General features: G+C 43.6%; 1 protein-coding gene and 1 pseudogene across 1 annotated transcript; both read right to left on the minus strand.

Moving 5' to 3' along the window:
• Positions 1–291: 291 nt before the first annotated feature.
• On the minus strand, positions 292–507 carry LOC102852612 (UPF0729 protein C18orf32 homolog). Its single transcript, XM_006901385.1, has one exon. The coding sequence runs from the start codon at positions 505–507 to the stop codon at positions 292–294; it is 216 nt and encodes a 71-aa protein (XP_006901447.1).
• A 1,275-nt stretch (positions 508–1,782) lies between these two features.
• On the minus strand, positions 1,783–6,332 carry LOC102861310 (annotated as a pseudogene).
• Between the last annotated feature and the right edge of the window lie 11,370 nt (positions 6,333–17,702).

Here is a 17,702-nt window from a genome sequence, read left to right on the forward strand (position 1 = left end):
TGACAGAGTATCTACTGGTAAAAGCCTTCTATTTATTCATATTAAAATGGCAATAATAATAATAATAAAGAAAGTTACTTCAATGAAAAAGGAACTCAGGAAGGAGGTCATTAAGGAATGAACTAAATGCATTTTAAATATAAATTCTATGGATTTCCTGACTAGTACCAGGTAAATCTCTTAGCTATCCTGAATTCTGATTTCAGAGAAAAAGTTCAGAGACAATGATAAAGGTGCTTCATATTATCAAGTCCATTTTTTTAGACAATGAAATCCTCTGGAGAAATCACTTCAGTCTTTCTTTTTATCAGAGATTTCTATTGGCCCGTTTACGTCTGCACACTTATAGTCTCCTTTGGCTTTAGTTTGATCACTGGGTTGCTGTAGACTTCTTTGAGGCCATATGCGATTAACAAAAGGGGCTACCAGAGGGTATAAGTATGGCTCCAGGAATTTTCTGTAGACCCAGAGCAGAATTGGAATGACGATGCATGGGATACACACCATTGTCTCAGGCTGTAGGGCTTACACTCGATCCCAATGCCAAGTGGAAAATCCATAATTTCTCAATCCATTCGATTGTGGTTTGACATCTGGGCTGCTTCCATGTCCTTGTATGGTGAATAATGCTGCTATGAACATTGGAGTACAAGTTTCAGTTTGAGCCTCAGTTCTCATTTTCTTGGGGTATATTCCAAGCAATGGAATAGATGGGGCGTATGGAATATCTATATTCAGCTTTTTGAGGAAGCGTCAAACTGCCTTCCAGAATAGTTGTACCATTTTATAATCCCACCAACAATGTATAAGAATTACAGGAGGGTCTTTTAATCACAAATTTTAATCACTTTTTTTTTTTCTTTTAATCACAAAGACCTGCCCACTGGATCCTGATTGGCTTAAACAAGAGGCTTACAGCCCACAAACAAATTAAATCAAAATTGTCAATCAGCTTACACCTGATTGTTAATTAAATAAAGACAGTTTACCTTCCAGAATCCAAATGCTTCAAATAGGGAGTTCTACTAATATGAAAGTGGAAATACTATCTTCCTATGCTTCAGAGAGCTGGATAATAACTAGGGAGGATAGAAGGAGAATTAATGCCTTTGAACTGTGGTGTTGGAGAAGAGTATTGAATATACCATGGACTGCTAAGAAAACGAGCAGGTTCATCTTGGAGATGAACTTGGAGAGTCTTAAACCAGGCTGCTCGTTGGAGGCAAGGATTCTGAAGCTTTGTCTAACATACTTTGGGCATGTTGTAAGAAAGGACCAGTCGTTGGAGAGGGACATCAAGCTTGGGAGGGTGGAGGGACAGCGCAGGAGAGGAAGACCCTCAATGAGGTGGATTGGTTCACTGACTGGGGTAATCGGGGTAGGTTGTCGGCTACAGTGAGATTGGCACAGGATAGAGCAGGGTTTAGGGCTCTTGTACATAGCGTCGCTATGAGTCGCAGGCAACTTGATGGCATAAAACAACAACAATAATATATATGGTCATTGGTGCAGTCCCTATTACATTTATCTATATCTTGTCTTTCAGCCAATATACCCCATACAGACTAATGTTTCTTATTGTTATTATTGCGGGATTGTGTATTTGTGTATATACCTTTGTTGACTATATTTCTTCTGCATTTTTCCAAGTCTTCTCTTTCTTTAGTAAAACTATGATTAAGTCCCCTTATTTTATATTGACTTTCCTTTCACCCAAAGGAGCTCTGGTGGTGTAGTCCATAGGGAGTTGCTTTTGCATCTCTCTGGCACTTCTCAAATCCATCAACCGTTCTGTAGGAGAAAAATGGACAATCTCTCTTGAGTAATTTACATGTGGCCTCAGAAAACCTGCTGGAGGGTCAACCATGAGTTAGTTCTGACTTTATAACAATGAGTTCTAGTTGGGGGGGTGGGGGGGTTGGCCCCTTGGTGGTTTGGCTTGTTTGTTTGTTTTCACCTATCTCAATGTGTGTCTATTATTTGTTTACTCATTTTTTCACTCCCCAGTAACCATCCAAGAATGTTTATTTCTGTGTGTAAACCTTTTTTTTTAGCTTTTATCATAGAAGAGGCCGTGGTACTAGGGATATTGTAGCTAATGTTAGATGGATCTTGGCTGAAAGCAGAGAGTACCAGAGGAATGTCTGTCTGTGCAAAGGCGTTTGAATGTGTGGATCACAATTATGGCTGACTCAGAAAGAATGGGAATCCCAGAACACTTGATTGTGCTTTTGCAAAGCCTATACTTGGACCAGGAGGCAGTCATCAGAACAGACCAAGGAAACACTACATGGTTCAAAATTTGGAAGGGTGTACACTGGGGATGTGTCCTATCTCCACACCTTTTCAATCTATATGCAGAACAGATTATCCTGGAGGCTGGGCTCTGTGAGGAGAAATGTGGCATCAGGATTGGAGATAGACTCATAACCAATCTGCGTTATGCAGATGACACAACTCTACTCACTGAAAATGAAGAGGACCTGAAGCACTTGCTGCAGAGGGTCAAGGACTGCAGCCTTAAATATGGATTGAAGCAAAATATCTCATCACTGGGCCATTTGGCATCATCAGGATAGATAGTGAAAAGATTGAGATTGTTAATAGCTTCAGTTTACTTGGCTCTACAATCAACACTTTTGGTACCTGGAGCCTGGAAATTATAAGACTAATTGCACTGGGAAAGTCTGTTGTCAGAGACCTCTCCGGAGTACTGAAGAGCAATGATGTCAGTCTGGAGACCAAGGTGCACCTGGTCCAGGCCATAGTCTTTGCAATAACTTTCTATGCATCAGAAAGCTGGACAATGACTCAGAATGATAGAAGGAGAATTGATGCCTTTGAGCTTTGGTGCTAGAGAAGAGTATAGAATATACCATGGACTGCCAAGAGACCAAACAAGTTGTTCTGAACTTCTCTGAAATAGCACAGTGAACTGAGTATGTTTGTGGTGACACTATAAGTTTATGGGAATTTAGAAAGGGGAGAGGAAAAGAAGTATTTGCCAAATATTAGCAGGAAAATGGTAATGTAAAACTTTTCACTTGAAAATATTAATGTTTTTGCTAACTGGAATGCCTTCCCTGATGTTTTTGCCGGCTGTGTAGATCTTCTCACCATATGAATAAAGGTTAGAAGAAGGGGAGAAATAAAGGCTGCAACAGTACATAGTTAGGGATTTGCTAGAAGTATGAGCAGGATTTGGAAAAGGCCGTGGCACCAGGGATATCATTGCTAATGTCATATGTATCCTGGCTGAAAGTAAAGAACACTAGAAGAATGTCTATTTGTGCTTTATTCACTATACAAAGAATTCGACTGTGTGGATCATAACAAGTTATGGCTAACATTGAGAAGAATGGGCATCCCAGAGCACTTAATTGTTGTCGTTGTTGTTATGTGCTGTCGAGTCGCTTGCGACTCTTAGCAACCCTATGTACAACAGCCCTAAACACTGTTCTATCCTGTGCCAATCTCACTGCCTCTGACACACCCATCCTGATTAACCCAGTCACTGACTCAATCCACCTCATAGAGGGTCTTCCCCTTCTGCGCCATCCCTCCACCCTCCTAAGCATGATGTCCCTCTCCAAGGACCTCTCCCTCCTTAAAATATGTCCAAAGTATGTCAGACGAAGCCTCAGAATCCTTGCCTCCAAGGAGCAGCCTGGTCCTCTCCAGGATGAATCTGAGTGAAACCAACAGGGGCTGCACAACCAACTCTTCCAAAATGTTGGAGATTCCGCCCTTTCGGACATTAATGCCTGCGGTTTTTTTTCTCCTTGAGCATGCCGGTTCCTCAGCTCGGTTACTGTAGAAATGGGATTCAGGCCTGCATTTTCAGCTAGTGTGGAAGGAATGAATTCCATAGCATCGGCAAAAGCACAGACACAGTAGGATTCCATGCCGCTCAAAGTCTGAGAGTATAAGGGGAGCTCTGGTGGCCTAGTGGTAAGAAGCTGCAGTGCAATCTCAGAGGAACACGGTTCGAATCCACCAGACGCTCTGCCGGAGAAGGAGGCGCAATATCCTCCTGTACCAGTCAGATCTGATTTGACGGTACACGCACACAAAATTTAAAAAAAAAAAAAGTCTGAGAGTATTCAGTTAATCGCAGGACCTACTCGATTTCTGGAGCGCCACCACCTGCAATAAGGGCTCTCTTTTTCACCAAACAGCGCAGAACACACAGGGCATCGTGGATGGAGCGTTCAGCTTCTTCAATCACCAATTTCTTAGAACCACGGACAACAATTGTAACTGTTTTCCGAGGGTTTAAACAGCCTGTGATCTTGAGTAGCTTGCCAGAGCCTCGGAAAACAGTTACAATGTCCGAAAGGGCGGAATCTCCAACATTTTGGAAGAGTTGGTTGTGTAGCCCCTGTTGGTTTCACTCAGCGCTCTGACTCTTGCAACTGAAACCGTCCGGAGCATTTTGAAGATCGATGGCGTGGTGAACACTCGGTAATCTGGCTAACACTGGCTGATAACGACCATGAGTAGTGCAGCGGGACTGGATGTTCCCCGTTTGGAAGATTGTTTGCCCTGTGAACTCTTAGTCTTGGACATTTGGTTGAAAGTAACTGGCACGATAACAGCCTGTGATCTTGAGTAGCTTGCCAGAGCCGTTTAAGCTGAGTTCCTCAGTGAGCTCTGCAGACCCGAGCATGTCAGCAGTGAATTGATCAATATGAGCAACGGGCTTGGTTCCAATCGTCTTGCAAATGAATTGTCTTCTCTTTCAATATCTTTAACTACCATAATCTTCATTTTGTTCAGGAAATCTAACGCAAGATCACTAAGAGCATCTCTTAGAATAGATTTCTGGATAAGAAGGACATTACATGCTGCTTTTTTAATTTGCTTCACCAAATTGAGAATGTAGGCTCTCTCTTCTCACAGCACTTGGTCCATCTGGACATAGCCAGAAACTACTATCTGGTTATCCATATCTGTTTTTGGAGCAGATAAGTGAAACTGAATACGCCCAATTTTAGCCTTTTCAACCCTGGTTATGCTAGAACTTGCCAACTTCTGGGTAAATACCAGTCCTTCTACCAATTCAGAGTCATCAATTTTCCCCCCAAGTTTCTTAACTATTTTAATATCTCTAAGATCTATGCTAGTAACTGTGGCTGGGTCAATCACTCTCACTACTGCATTCACGCTCATGGGAGAAAGCAGGCTGGAATACTGAGAGACAACCTTTGAATTTAATGATGTGGTTGCGCTATTTAACAAAGTTTCTCTGCCGCTCAGTTTCACAGGTCGAGACATAGCAACCAAGATTTCAATCCCCTTGTCCAAAGCCTTCTGGAATGACTCAGAAATGATGGTTGGATGGATCCCTTTCTGAAGAAGTTTAGTACAGGAATCTAAGAGAGAACCAGCAATGATGACCACTGATGTAGTACCATCTCCAGCTTCTTTATCCTAAACTTTAGACAGCTCAACCAGCATTCTTGCTGCTGGATGTAACACTTGCATTTGTTTTAGAATGGTGGCACCATCATTTGTAATAGTCACATCACCTTTTCCATCTTGAATAATTTTATCCATTCCTTTTTTTTTGTATGCAAACTAATAGAATTTTTTTATTATTAAAGAACACAACACTGTTGCTTCTGCTCAAGGTAAAATGGGGCAGGTTTGTGGGCAAAGCCAGCTGTGGAGTATCGTATCAGTGTCCCAAAGAGAGCTGACAGGGCCAGCCTTTAGAATTGTCCTGTGGCCTCACTCTGAGGGAGCTCAGGGTCAGGCCGGCCTGCTGCTTCCCTCACCAGAGGCCTCAGCCGGTGGGCAGTCCTTGTGGTTAGAATGCCACTACCCCCTCTGCACACAAGTTGTCCGCAAATGGCTTATTCGCTTGCTCCAAGTTTTATAGTGTGCCAAGATAATGGAGAAGAAATGGTTGGAATTTCTCATTTTGAAACCTGTATTTTAGCTGGGACACTCAGTTCTAAACAAACAGGCTTTAAGTGCACACTTAGGAAATGGGAGAGAAATAATGTTGTAGAACAGTCTTTTCGAAGACTGAGGTGGGCTGTTCTTAAGGCCCACTATTCATGTCTTCACTTCCTCACTTCTTTTTTTTCTATAATTATATTTTATTAATTTTCATAAACATTTACAGAGATTTTGTGTTTCCATTCATTCACCGCTGCACCATTCTCTCTACCCTCCATTCCTTTTGGTCCAAGGCTTGTTCTAATAGCATCAGCAACAGCTTTGGCCGCAGAGATGTTGCTGAAGCGGATCTGGGCTGGCTTGTCGCCGTCCTGGTAAGTGCCTTTCCCGCGGCCGCTGGCAGCCCCAGCGGGCGCCCCGCTCCGGGGAGACTACGTTCTCGTTCTCGGGCATGACACCGAGTCGGTGCGGGGTCAGAAAGGACGGATGGACGCGGATTCAAACCGTAGACCAGCTAACGGCCTCCTGCAGCCGCCCTCCTGAACCTTCCAGCGCATATTGTTATTGTTGTTGTTATGTGTCATGAGTTGCATCAAGACTCTATATATAACAGCACTGAACTCTTCCCTATCCTGAGCCGGTCTCACTGACTCTAACACACCTAATCCCATTGCCCCAGTTACTGTGTCAATCTGTCTCTTCTGAAGTCTTCATCTCCTATGTTGTCCCTCCACCCTTCCAAGCATGATATCCTTCTCCAAGGACTGGTCCTTCCTGGACACATGTGAGACAGAGCTTTAAAATCCTTGCCTCCAAGAAGAAATTTGGTTTCACCCTTTTCTATTTGTTCTCTTGGCAGTCCATGGTATGTTCAAGACTCTTCTTGAGGACCACAAGTCAAAGGTGTCAATTCCTTTTCTGTCATCCTTAGCCATTGTCTAGCTCTCTAATGCATAGTAAGTAATTGTGAATACCATGGCCTGGATCAGGCACGCCTTAGTCTCTAGACTGATATCATTGCTCTTTAGCACTTTGGAGAATCCCTGACAGCAGACTTCCCCAGTGCAATTCATCTTTTGATTTTCAAACTACTGGTGCCAAGAGTATTGATTGTGGAGCTGAGTAATCTGAAATTGTTAGCAACTTCAATATTTTCTCCATCCATCATGGTGCTGTCAATTGGCCCAGTAATGAGAATCTTTTTTTCTCTTGATGTACCATGGACTGCCAAGAGAATTAACAGGTCTGTCCTGGAGAGTGTGAAACAAAGCTGCTCCTTGGAGGCAAGAATTTTGAAATTCTATCTTACATACTTTGAGCATGTACCCAGGAGGGACCAGTTTTTGGAGAAGGCTATCATACCTGGAAGGGTTGAGGGACAGCACAGGAAAGGAAGACCCCAGAAGAGATGGATTGACAATAACTAGGCTAACGCAGGTAGATGTATCAGAGACCGTGAGATTGGCTAAGCATAGATCAGGGTTCAGAGCTATTGTTCATAGGGTCCTTAAGAGTTGTAGTCGACTTGATGGTCATAACAACAACAGGGTAAAAAAGCATTAAGTTGGCCTGCACACAGGCCAAGTGGTCCTATGCAAAGAAGGAACTTAAGGTTCATGGAGACCTGATGCAGTGCTTCCTGCTCTCCCTCTGGAGATACTCCCTAACAACTCACACTTTCAACGATATTTCTGCATCTGCAGGACCCTCTCTGACAGAGGCTTGCAAAGGGTTTCTTAGGACTATGTTGTTGTTGTTATTTATCATTAAGTCGCCTGTGACTCATAGTGACCCTATGTACAACAGCTCTGAACCCTGCCCTTATCCTGAGCCAATCTCATCATCTTCAACACACCTATTCCATTTCTCCAGTCACTGAGTCAATCCATCTCATCCTGGGTCTTCCTCTCCTGTGCTGTCCTTCCACACTTCTAAGCATGATGATTGGACTCTCTTGGCCACATACCCAAAGGATGTGAGACGGAGCTTCAAAATCCCTGCCTTTAACAGATCATCCAAGATGCTGGGCTGTACGAAGAGGAATGTGGCATCAGGATTGATGGAAGGGTCATAAACTACCTGCGTTATGCAGATTACACAACCCTGCTTGCTGAAACTGAGGAGGACATGAAGCACTTGCTGCAGACAGTCAAGGACTGCATGGATTGAAGCTCAATATCAAGAAAACAAAGATTCTCACCACTGGGCCAATTGGCAGCCTCAGTATGGATGGTGAAGAGATTGAGATAGTTAACAGTTTTAGTTTGCTGACTCCACAATCAACACTCTTGGTAACAGCAGCCAGGAAATCAAGAGACGAATTGCATTGGCAAAATTGCCTGTGAGGGACCTCACAAGAGTACTGAAGAGCAATGACATCAGGCTGGAGACTAATGTGCGCCTGATCCGGGCTATAGTCTTTGCAGTTACGTGCTATGCATCAGAGAGTTGGACAATGAGTAGGGTTGATAGAAAGAAAATTGATGCCTTTGAGCTGTGGTGCTGGAGAAGAATATTGAATATACCATGGACTCCTAGGAGAACAAACAAGTTTGTCATGGAGAGGTTGAAGCCAGAATGCTCCTTGGAGTCAAGGATTCTGAAGCTTCATCTGACATACTTTGGGCATGTTGCAAGGAGGTCCTTGGAGAGGGACATCATGTTCGGGAGAGTGGAGGGACGGCGCAGGAGAGGAAGACCTTCAATGAGATGGATCATTCTGTGACTGGAGCTGTGGGAATAAGTGCATTTGAGATGGCTAGGTTGGCACAGGATAGAACAGTGTTTAGAGCTCTTGTACATAGGGTCACTATGAATCACAAATGACTCGATGGCACATAACAACAACAACAACAACATGGAGCAGCTTGGTTTCAGGACAGACCTGTGTGTTCTCCAGGCGGTCCACAGCATTTTCAACATTCTTCTGCAGCACCACAACTCAAAGGCATCAATAATTCTTTTATCATCCTTCATTACTGTCCAGCTCTCTCTGATGTGTAGCATGTAATTGCAAAGACTATGGCCTGGATTAGGTGAACCTTAGTCTCTAGACTGCCATCATTGCTCTTAAGCACTCTAGAGAGGTCCTGACAACAGACTTTCCCAATGCAATTCATCTTTTGATTTCCTGGCTACTGGAGCCAAGAGTGTTGATTGTGGAGGCAAGCAAACTGAAGCAGTTGACAACCTCAATGTCTTCTTCACCTATCATGAAGCTGCCAATTGACCCAGTGGTGAGAATCTTTGTTTTTTTATGTTGAGCTTCAATCCATATTGAAGACTACAGTCCTTGACCTTCTACAGCAAATGCCTAATGTACTTCTCAGTTTAAGCAAGCAAGGTTTTGTCACCTGTATAACACAGGTTGTTGATGAGTCTTCCTCCAGTCTTGATACCACATTCCTCCTCATAAAGCCCAGTCTCCCAACTGATCTGTTGTGCATATAAATTGAAACAATATGGAGATACAATGCGTTCCTGACACAAACCTTTCCTGAACCTGAACCATGCAGTGTTTCCCTGCTCTGATCTGACTACTGCTTCCTGGTCCAAGAACAGGTTTTGCACAATTAAACATTCTGGGGAAATTCCCATTTCTCAAGGTTAGCCACAATTTGTTGTGATCCACACAGTGAAATGTCTTTGCATAGTCAATGAAACGCAGATAGACATTCCTCTGATACTCTCTGCTCTAGACCAAGATTCATATATCATTGGCTAGGATGTCCCTAGTGCCACGGCCTCTTCTAAACCCAGCTTGTAAGATGTATCTGGCAGTTCCCTGCTTTTGTGCGCCAGTAATTTTTAGATAATTTTCAGCAGGATCTTGCTTGTGTGTGATTTTTTTTATAATTTCCACACTTTTTCAGGTTGCCTTTTTCCTTGGGAGTATAGTTTCTGATTAAGAGCTGACAGGATGTTTGGGATATGACACAAGTACACAATGTATTAGAATTTAAAATCTGAAGTGTTTCACTTGTGGAAGACTGAAGTTTATAGTGGAGTCCTAACTTGATTTACCTTCTTTGTCATGGATTCAGATGCCATTTGAGTCCTTTCTGTCAGTAAACTAGCCATGTGGCCTCACACTTGGGAAAAGTGTAATAGAAAATTGATACCACTTACAGAAAAGAACTATAGGAGAAGGCTCTCCTCCCACATTATTTACTGCCCTCTGAAAACCTGCTGGAGAGTCTGCTATCAGTCGGTTTCCACCTCAATAGCACACAACAACAATAAAAGAAAAGAATATGGAGTGCTGGTGGTGTAGTGATAAGGAGTTTGCACTGCCAAATCAAAGGCACACAGTTCAAATCTACTGACTGAGTCTGCAGGAGAAAGATGGGTAAGTTCCTTCCGTGTGATTTACAGCGTCTTGAAACCCTCTGGAGGACCGGTGATGAGTCAATTCTGACTCAATAGTGCACAACAACATAGAAGAGAAATGTACAGGATAGGGCAGGGTTCATAGGGTCCCTGTCAGTCACAATCAATTCTATCACACATAAATAACAACGGGGGGGGGGGGGGGGGGGGGGGGGGGGGGGGGGGGGGGGGGGGGGGGGGGGGGGGGGGGGGGGGGGGGGGGGGGGGGGGGGGAAATTCACTCTTGAGTCCTCAGGGAACTTACCCGAGCAGGTTGTTAATGATTTCCAAGAGTCACAGCTCCAATGCTCATGGAAGCAGGTGTTTGCCAATCCTGTGAAACTTTTAACTCTATGGTTACAATCACAGTCTTTGAAGGTTTCTGTAGTCCTGGTTGCACTGTGATAAACTGTAACTATCATCATTTATGATGTATGGTGATGAATTTGTCTCTAAAATGAAAGCCATGGCTATGATTCAGCAGAATGCCTTTAGCACCAAGTGGACGGTTTTCCTCATTCCAGAACATTTGTCTGACTTGGTCTTATGTATGGTTTAATAAAAGGGCCTCTGCAGAGCATGCATGAATCAGAGGTGTCTTGTCCTTCATCTGAAACCACACTTGGACTTTGTGATACAAATAGAGGCACCTCCTCTCCTCCCTGGCACATATCATCATTCTGGTGCCCAGAAATAGTTTACTGGCAGCTGAAGAAGGAATCAGGTGTCTGAAGAGCTGCTGAGAAAGATGTGAACTCAACCTGGCCATTCTCTGAGGAAAAAAGTAAGAATCCTACTGTATTTTAGGTTTTTTTGTTTCCCAGATTCTTAGGGTCAGTTCACTTAGTAGTGCAGCCATGCCCTAAATTCCTCTAAAACTACAATGGTTCTGCCCCCTTTGGGCCCTTAATGAATCTTTAGGAGAGGAGAAGCTCAACCACTTCCTTCCCATACTTCAGCTCTTCTGTCTTTTCTCCTGACTGACAGCATCAACATCCCAGGAAACCTGTGGCAGGAAGACCACTTGAATCGCAGGCTGATAACCTCTGGGTGTGGGCCAACAGTCTGTACACAAGCCTCTAGGGGATTCTGATATGCACTCAAACCCGAGCACCTGGGATTAAGTACATTTTATCCCATCCCTCTATCCCTTTCAGGAGTCTTGACGGCACTGTGATCCAAGCATTAGATGCTAACATAAAGGTGGATGATTCAAAACCACTAGCTGCTCTGTGGGAGAAAGATAAGGCTCTACTTCTGTAATGTTTTACAGCTTTGGAAACTACTGGCAGTTTGCCTCTGGCCTACAAGTTCACTATGAGTTGGAATTGATTCTATAGCAGTGAGTTTGCTTTCTACCCTTTCCAACTTAATGTCCTTTCTTGTGCCACTGTTAAGGCATTCAGTGGTGGCTCAAAACCATTAACTGCTCTGAGGGCAATAGAGTGACAGATAGCTTCTGTAATGATTCAAAAACTCAAAATCACTGCCAGAGAGTCAATTCTGACTGAGGGTTGCTAGAACCTCCACTGGGCTTCAGAGTCTATAAATCTTTATCGGAAGAGACTGTCCTTCATTCTCCCAAGAGCTGCTGGTGGATCCTGGTGAATCCAAATAGTCTGAGAAACTAGAGAAATTCAGCCTTCCAGATACTAGCATAGCGTACCATGGACTACCCCACCTGAGCTCCTTTCTGTACTGACTAGAGGCCTGGGGACTCTGTGGGGCAGTTCTCTCTCCTGTATTTTCACCATGAGTTGGAATAGAATCGATGGTAACAGGTTTGGCTTTTTGTTTTTTACTATCACCTATTTCATCCCTACCTGTCTGTAACAAACACCCCAAGAAATCCTAAGGCTGGATCAAATCAATCCCTCATTTCTTGGCTCTGATTTTTGAGCTGCTGGAGTAAATGCCACCATCACAATATGCCACTGTGCTCACTGGCTCCTGCCTCAGGGGAAGGCTCTCAGTGCTGCCCACCCTGACCTCCTTTCCCTGCATCCGTCCTGTGCCCTCAGCTGGGGTCTCATTTTCATCTCTACTGTCAAGCCCCTACCCTGCTTTTCCCTCTATTATTTTAGCAGTTAAATTTCTACTGCATTGGGGTAAAAAAAGTAATTAAGACCATAAATAAGGAATTCTGATTTCTCCTCTATTTACAAACTTACCTGAGTCAGTACTAAATTTATCTAAGGTTCATCTGTAGGTCACCTACCACTTACATTCTGGTCATCTGCCATTCTCCTGGACAGGCTTCTCTGTGCTGTTTATTCTTCTTGCTCACATTTTCTCCACATATTAAAAAACAAATAGTGCCAAAATATGGAAACAAACTAAATCTCAACAGATAAATGAATAAACAAAATATATTTTATTCATGCAATGAAATATTACTCAGTCAAAAAGAGATAGTCCTGAAACATGCCACAACAAAGATAAACCTTAAAAACAGTTGTTGTTGTTGTTGTTGTTATGTGCTGTCAAGTCGCCTGCAACTCATAGTGACCCTTTGTAAAACAGCCCTAAACCGTGCTCTATTCTGTGCCAATCTTATTGTCTCTGACACACTCACCCCCATTACCCGAGACATTGAATCAATCCATCTCATCAATGGTCTTCCTCTCTTTCACTGTCCCTCCACCCTCCCAAGAATGACATCCCTCACTACAGACTGGTCCCTTCTTGCAACATGCCCAAAGTATTTCAGGCAGAGCTTCAGAATCCTTGTCACATTAGGACAAATACTGTATGATTCTACTTATATAAAGCAAGCAAATGTGTACAGATCCAAGCTTCATAGTAGTTATGAGGGGAGGCAGGAAAGGGTTAGAGGGCCCAAGCTGCTATTAATGCTAGAATAATGCGGAAAGGATAGTAGTAATAATTGCACAACATGAGGAATCTAATTAATGTGACTGAATGATCCATGCAAAATTTGGTGAAATGACATATTTTTACAATAAGTAAAATGAAATGAACCTGTTTAAAACATAAACAAAGCCATTTTCTTTGTTTCTTTGCCTACCCCTCTGATTACTATTTTCTTCATCATCAAGTTTCTTTTATCATTTTTTAAATTAATTTTAATGAAAATGTACAGAGACTTTAGATTTCCATTCATTCATTGTTGCACATTTCTCTCTGCCCATCCCTCCCCAGTCCCAGTACACTCTTCTCTTTGAAAAGTAAAAGAAAAATTCTTCCATTGTTTTACAATCTTTCCCCCGAGGTCCACTCCACTATACAGCCTTCATTCTGGACTCCTGTCATGATAGTAATACCTAATCACATATCCCTTTTAAACAGTTTTCTCCCTCATCTGTTTTCAATGCAGTATACATTATTTATTCCATCTTTCTCAGTCTCCCCCCAAACCCAATGTCAGTCCCATTTTACAACAGTGGCACTATGCAGTATTTGTCCTTATGTGACTGGGATACTTCACTCAGCATACTGTCCTCCAGGGTCACCCATTTTTAATAATATTTCATGAGTTTGTTTTTCAATGCAGTGTAGTATTCCATTGTGTGAATATACCACACCTTCTCTTTCCATTCGTTTGCTGATGGGCACTTAGGTTGTATCCAACTCCTTGTTATTGTGAACACAGCCGCAATAAACATGGGTGTGCATATATTTGCTTGGATGTCATTTATGGTCTCTTTGGGGTATATTCCCAGTAGTGGAATTGCTGGGTCAAATGGTATTTCTATTTGCAACTTCTAAAAAAAACCACCACACCGCCTTCCACAGTGGTTGCACCATTTTATATTTCCACCAACAGTGAATAAGGGTTCCAGTTTCTCCAGAACCTTGCCAGCATTTGTTGCTTGCCCTTCTGTTAAATTTTTCTATTCTTACTGGGGTGAGATGGGGTGAGATCTTATAGTTGTTTTGATTTGCATCTCTCTTAGAGCTAGGTATTTTGAATATTTCTTCATGTATTGTTGGCCATCGGAATGTCTTCTTTGGTGAAGTGTCTTTTCATATCCTGTGCCCATTTTTCAACTGTTTACCTTTATCTTGTTGTGGTGAACATCAAATTTCTTAAAAGACTTAAGTTACCAGCGAGCTCTGGTGGCCTAGTGGCAAGAAGCTGCACTGCAATCCCAGAAATGAGTGGTTCAAATACATACACACACACACACACACACACACACACACACACACACCCCAAAGTTACCTTGATTGCTCACCTTTCTTATCTGCTTCATACTCACTCTTTCTCTATCTCTTAAAAACTATGTGTGTGAGAAGAAACTGACGACAACAACAACTAGAAAGATTAGACAGGAACCTTAGGGGACAATGAGCTGATATTCCTGGAGGAGAAATAGCTCAGAAAAGGAAGGAGAGTCATAGTGGTTACACAGCTCAAAGATCACAACCAGCCCACTGAGCTGTACCTGTAGAAGCAGTTGAATTGGTGTATGTTTTTATGTATATATTCTTGACAACTTCAAACAACCAACCACAGTGGAAAAGCCAAACACCATTGCCATTCACTCTCAATTCCCTGCAAACTGAGTTCTTAAAGATGCCATATCAGCAAATACAACAGGCACTCTTAGTGTTCTAACTTATTTGGTCACTACATCGAGTATCTGTCTGTGTTGAGTTCCTGGCATCAAGCTAACACACGCGGAAGATAGCCAATCTTTCCTTCCTATTTGTTGATTTCCTACACTTTTCCATTGGAGATGGTGAGGATGGCACAGGATAGTGTCAGGGTCTGATCCTGTTGGTCACAGAGTTGCTATGAGTGGTAGTTGACTTAATGGCACATATGAACAAAACAGCCACAGACATCTCTGACAAGGGCAGGTAGTCAATATAACCACCTGAAGATTTTGGATGTGCCTGCCCCTGAAATCCCATGAACCATTAGAAGTCTCCAACTTGCCATTCAACCTTATTAGTCCCCTGCAATTGCATGAGCCATTTTTTGGAAGTAATTATCTCTGTACATATACACATCTCACTGGTTCTGCCCCTATAGATAACCCAGCTAAGACAGAGGTATGAAGAGCAATACTCTGGACAGGACAGCATGAGCAAACAAATAGAAGGAAAACAGTACAAAATGGTGGTTGCATTACAGGAAATCACAGTCACCTTCAGTAGGGTATAAGGGACCTTCAGGTATGGTTTTCTGTTCTAAATTGAGCCTTAATGGATGAGTCAGCAACTATATGGAGTTAAGGACTTCCTAGAAAGACAGTACAAGGGTGCAAAGTATGGCATCTTGGGAGTGTTTTAAGTAATCCAGGATGATGACTGAAGTTAAGGGCATATGGACACAGTAGCTTTGGCTAGAAATTAACAGGAATCAAGAAGGGAGTATATGTTGTGCTGTATTTCTTTAGCATTATCACTTCAACGACTACAAAGAAGACACAGCAGATGAAGTGAGGAGACAAGTTAAAAAAGAAAGCTACTGCAATGATGAGAGTGGTCATTGATGGAGAAGGATTTAAAAGTTATGATCAGTGGTAGTAGTGGTTGTTATTGAGTAGCATGAAATCAGAACCAACAGGTAGCTAAACACATGGGAGGGGATTGCCGTCTTTGACCCTTGGAGCAGCTGGTGGATCAGAAACACATGCCTTTGGGATTGCAGCACAGCTTCTTACCACTGGAAGTATTAAAAATAGACTTCTGATTCAGATTCAGTGTGATTCTCAGTGTTGCCACTGTCTGTTGTAACCTTGTTGGGTAAGTCACATAATTCTCTAATTCAGGATAATAGTAAAATCTACCTCAAGGAGTTGCTGCCATGATGTACTAATGTAATATATACCCAGCATAAAATGCAGGCTGGAGTACATGCATCAGTAATTGCACTTGGTTGACTAGATACAGGTGCTAAAAGAGAGCAGTGAAGGAGCATCACAAGGGCTCCAAGGCTTCTGGCCTGCCATTCACCTAGCAGAAAGCAGAGGCAGGAGTGAGTAGGTAAGGAAGGAGAACTGGGAGAGGAGGCATAATTTGTTGAGTTTGCAAGCACCCAGGGTTGGGTCTCTCCCACTGTATGTACCAAGAATGCAAAGCCCGGGCCACTTTTGTATCTGGGTTACAGCTTGGTGCTTTGCTTGCAGCGAGTAGTCTTGAAGGATGAGGGTGTCTTTTCCTCCAGGACGAAGCACAAGCTTGGTTGCTGCTTTCTATAAAAGCAGTAGTCTTCCCAAGTTCTGCCCCTTAGCTGTTAGCCAATCCCACTGAAGGCTCTGCCTGGATCTGAACAGCGCCATCCCTTGTCGTGGGGGCGAGGGAAACCAATGCAAACTTGCTGACCGCCATGCTTCTTGATGTTCCCTGAGTAACGCAGTCTTCTATCACTGGTCGAGGAGTTTTCTGTTTCCTTCCAGCATCCGTGAGTCAGTCCCAAGTTAATTTATTAACTAATGAGCTGGAAAGGGAGACCTGAGCTAAGGAGCTCGAGGAAACATGAGAAAACACAGAGGGGAGCAAGCCTTCCCAGCCAGGGGTGTAGAGTTTCAATCAAAACACAGCCTGCAATAGGCTCAGACGCTGCTAGAGATCAGGTAAAGGAAGACTGAAAGCGAACACCTCATTTGGGCCACTGACAAGAGGAATTTCCGTGAAGCCGCATGGCCAGAAGCCAAACGTGTTGAAGAATAAATGAAGAAAAGACAATCTCAAAAAGTTTCGGTGAAAAGAGATGGGGTGAATGGTAAATGACGTTTACTTTTTAAATAGATGAAAGAGTTTGGGGCAGATTACATTATATTGAGAAAAATAAAACAGGGAAGAGGATAAAGGGGTCGCCAGTGGGAGTGGGCAGCTGGTGCTAACTGCAGTCATACCTCTGGGGTTTTGCACCGGGATTACCCCCAAAGGCCCTCCTCCAAAAACTGTGAGTAGCTGAAATTAGCTGAAATCCGGAGAAAAAGGCAGTTCTTAACATCTTTACCGTGCAGACCCTTCGACAGACTGAAGGAAGTAACAGATCCTTTCCATAAAAAGGTTATGCAGTCGTACACAACTATGCGCGGTTTCCAGGGTCACAGGCCAAGCCCTATTGCCACTAGTCTCCTGCAGGCCCCATCTCACAGGAGTGACCATCGGCACCATCCGCAATGCTGGCTGAAAATTCCCATCCCAGGCCCCCATCCCATGGGGGCAGAGGTTCTCCTGCAGTCAGTCTGGGGGAGGCCTGGGAGTCGACCTTTGTACCCAGTGCCTCAAATGACTTGGGCGCTGGTTCTCAACGAGGGCCCCTGGAGAAATTCTGCCTCTGTCCGCTAATGTGCCCAGCTCCGGGCAGCACCAACCGCCTTGCCGCCCTGTCCGTTGCCTCGCCCTCGCGTAGTCCGAAAGCATCTGCGTCGCCGGGCGGAGCCCAAGGGGCGGGGCGCCCGCCGGGTGAGGGCGGTGCAGTGTGGCGGCCGGCAGGGGGCGTG

This window comes from Elephantulus edwardii, unplaced genomic scaffold (assembly GCF_000299155.1).
Source record: "Elephantulus edwardii isolate Elephantulus edwardi_28Jun2011 unplaced genomic scaffold, EleEdw1.0 scaffold00324, whole genome shotgun sequence".
NCBI classification, from domain to species: domain Eukaryota; kingdom Metazoa; phylum Chordata; class Mammalia; order Macroscelidea; family Macroscelididae; genus Elephantulus; species Elephantulus edwardii.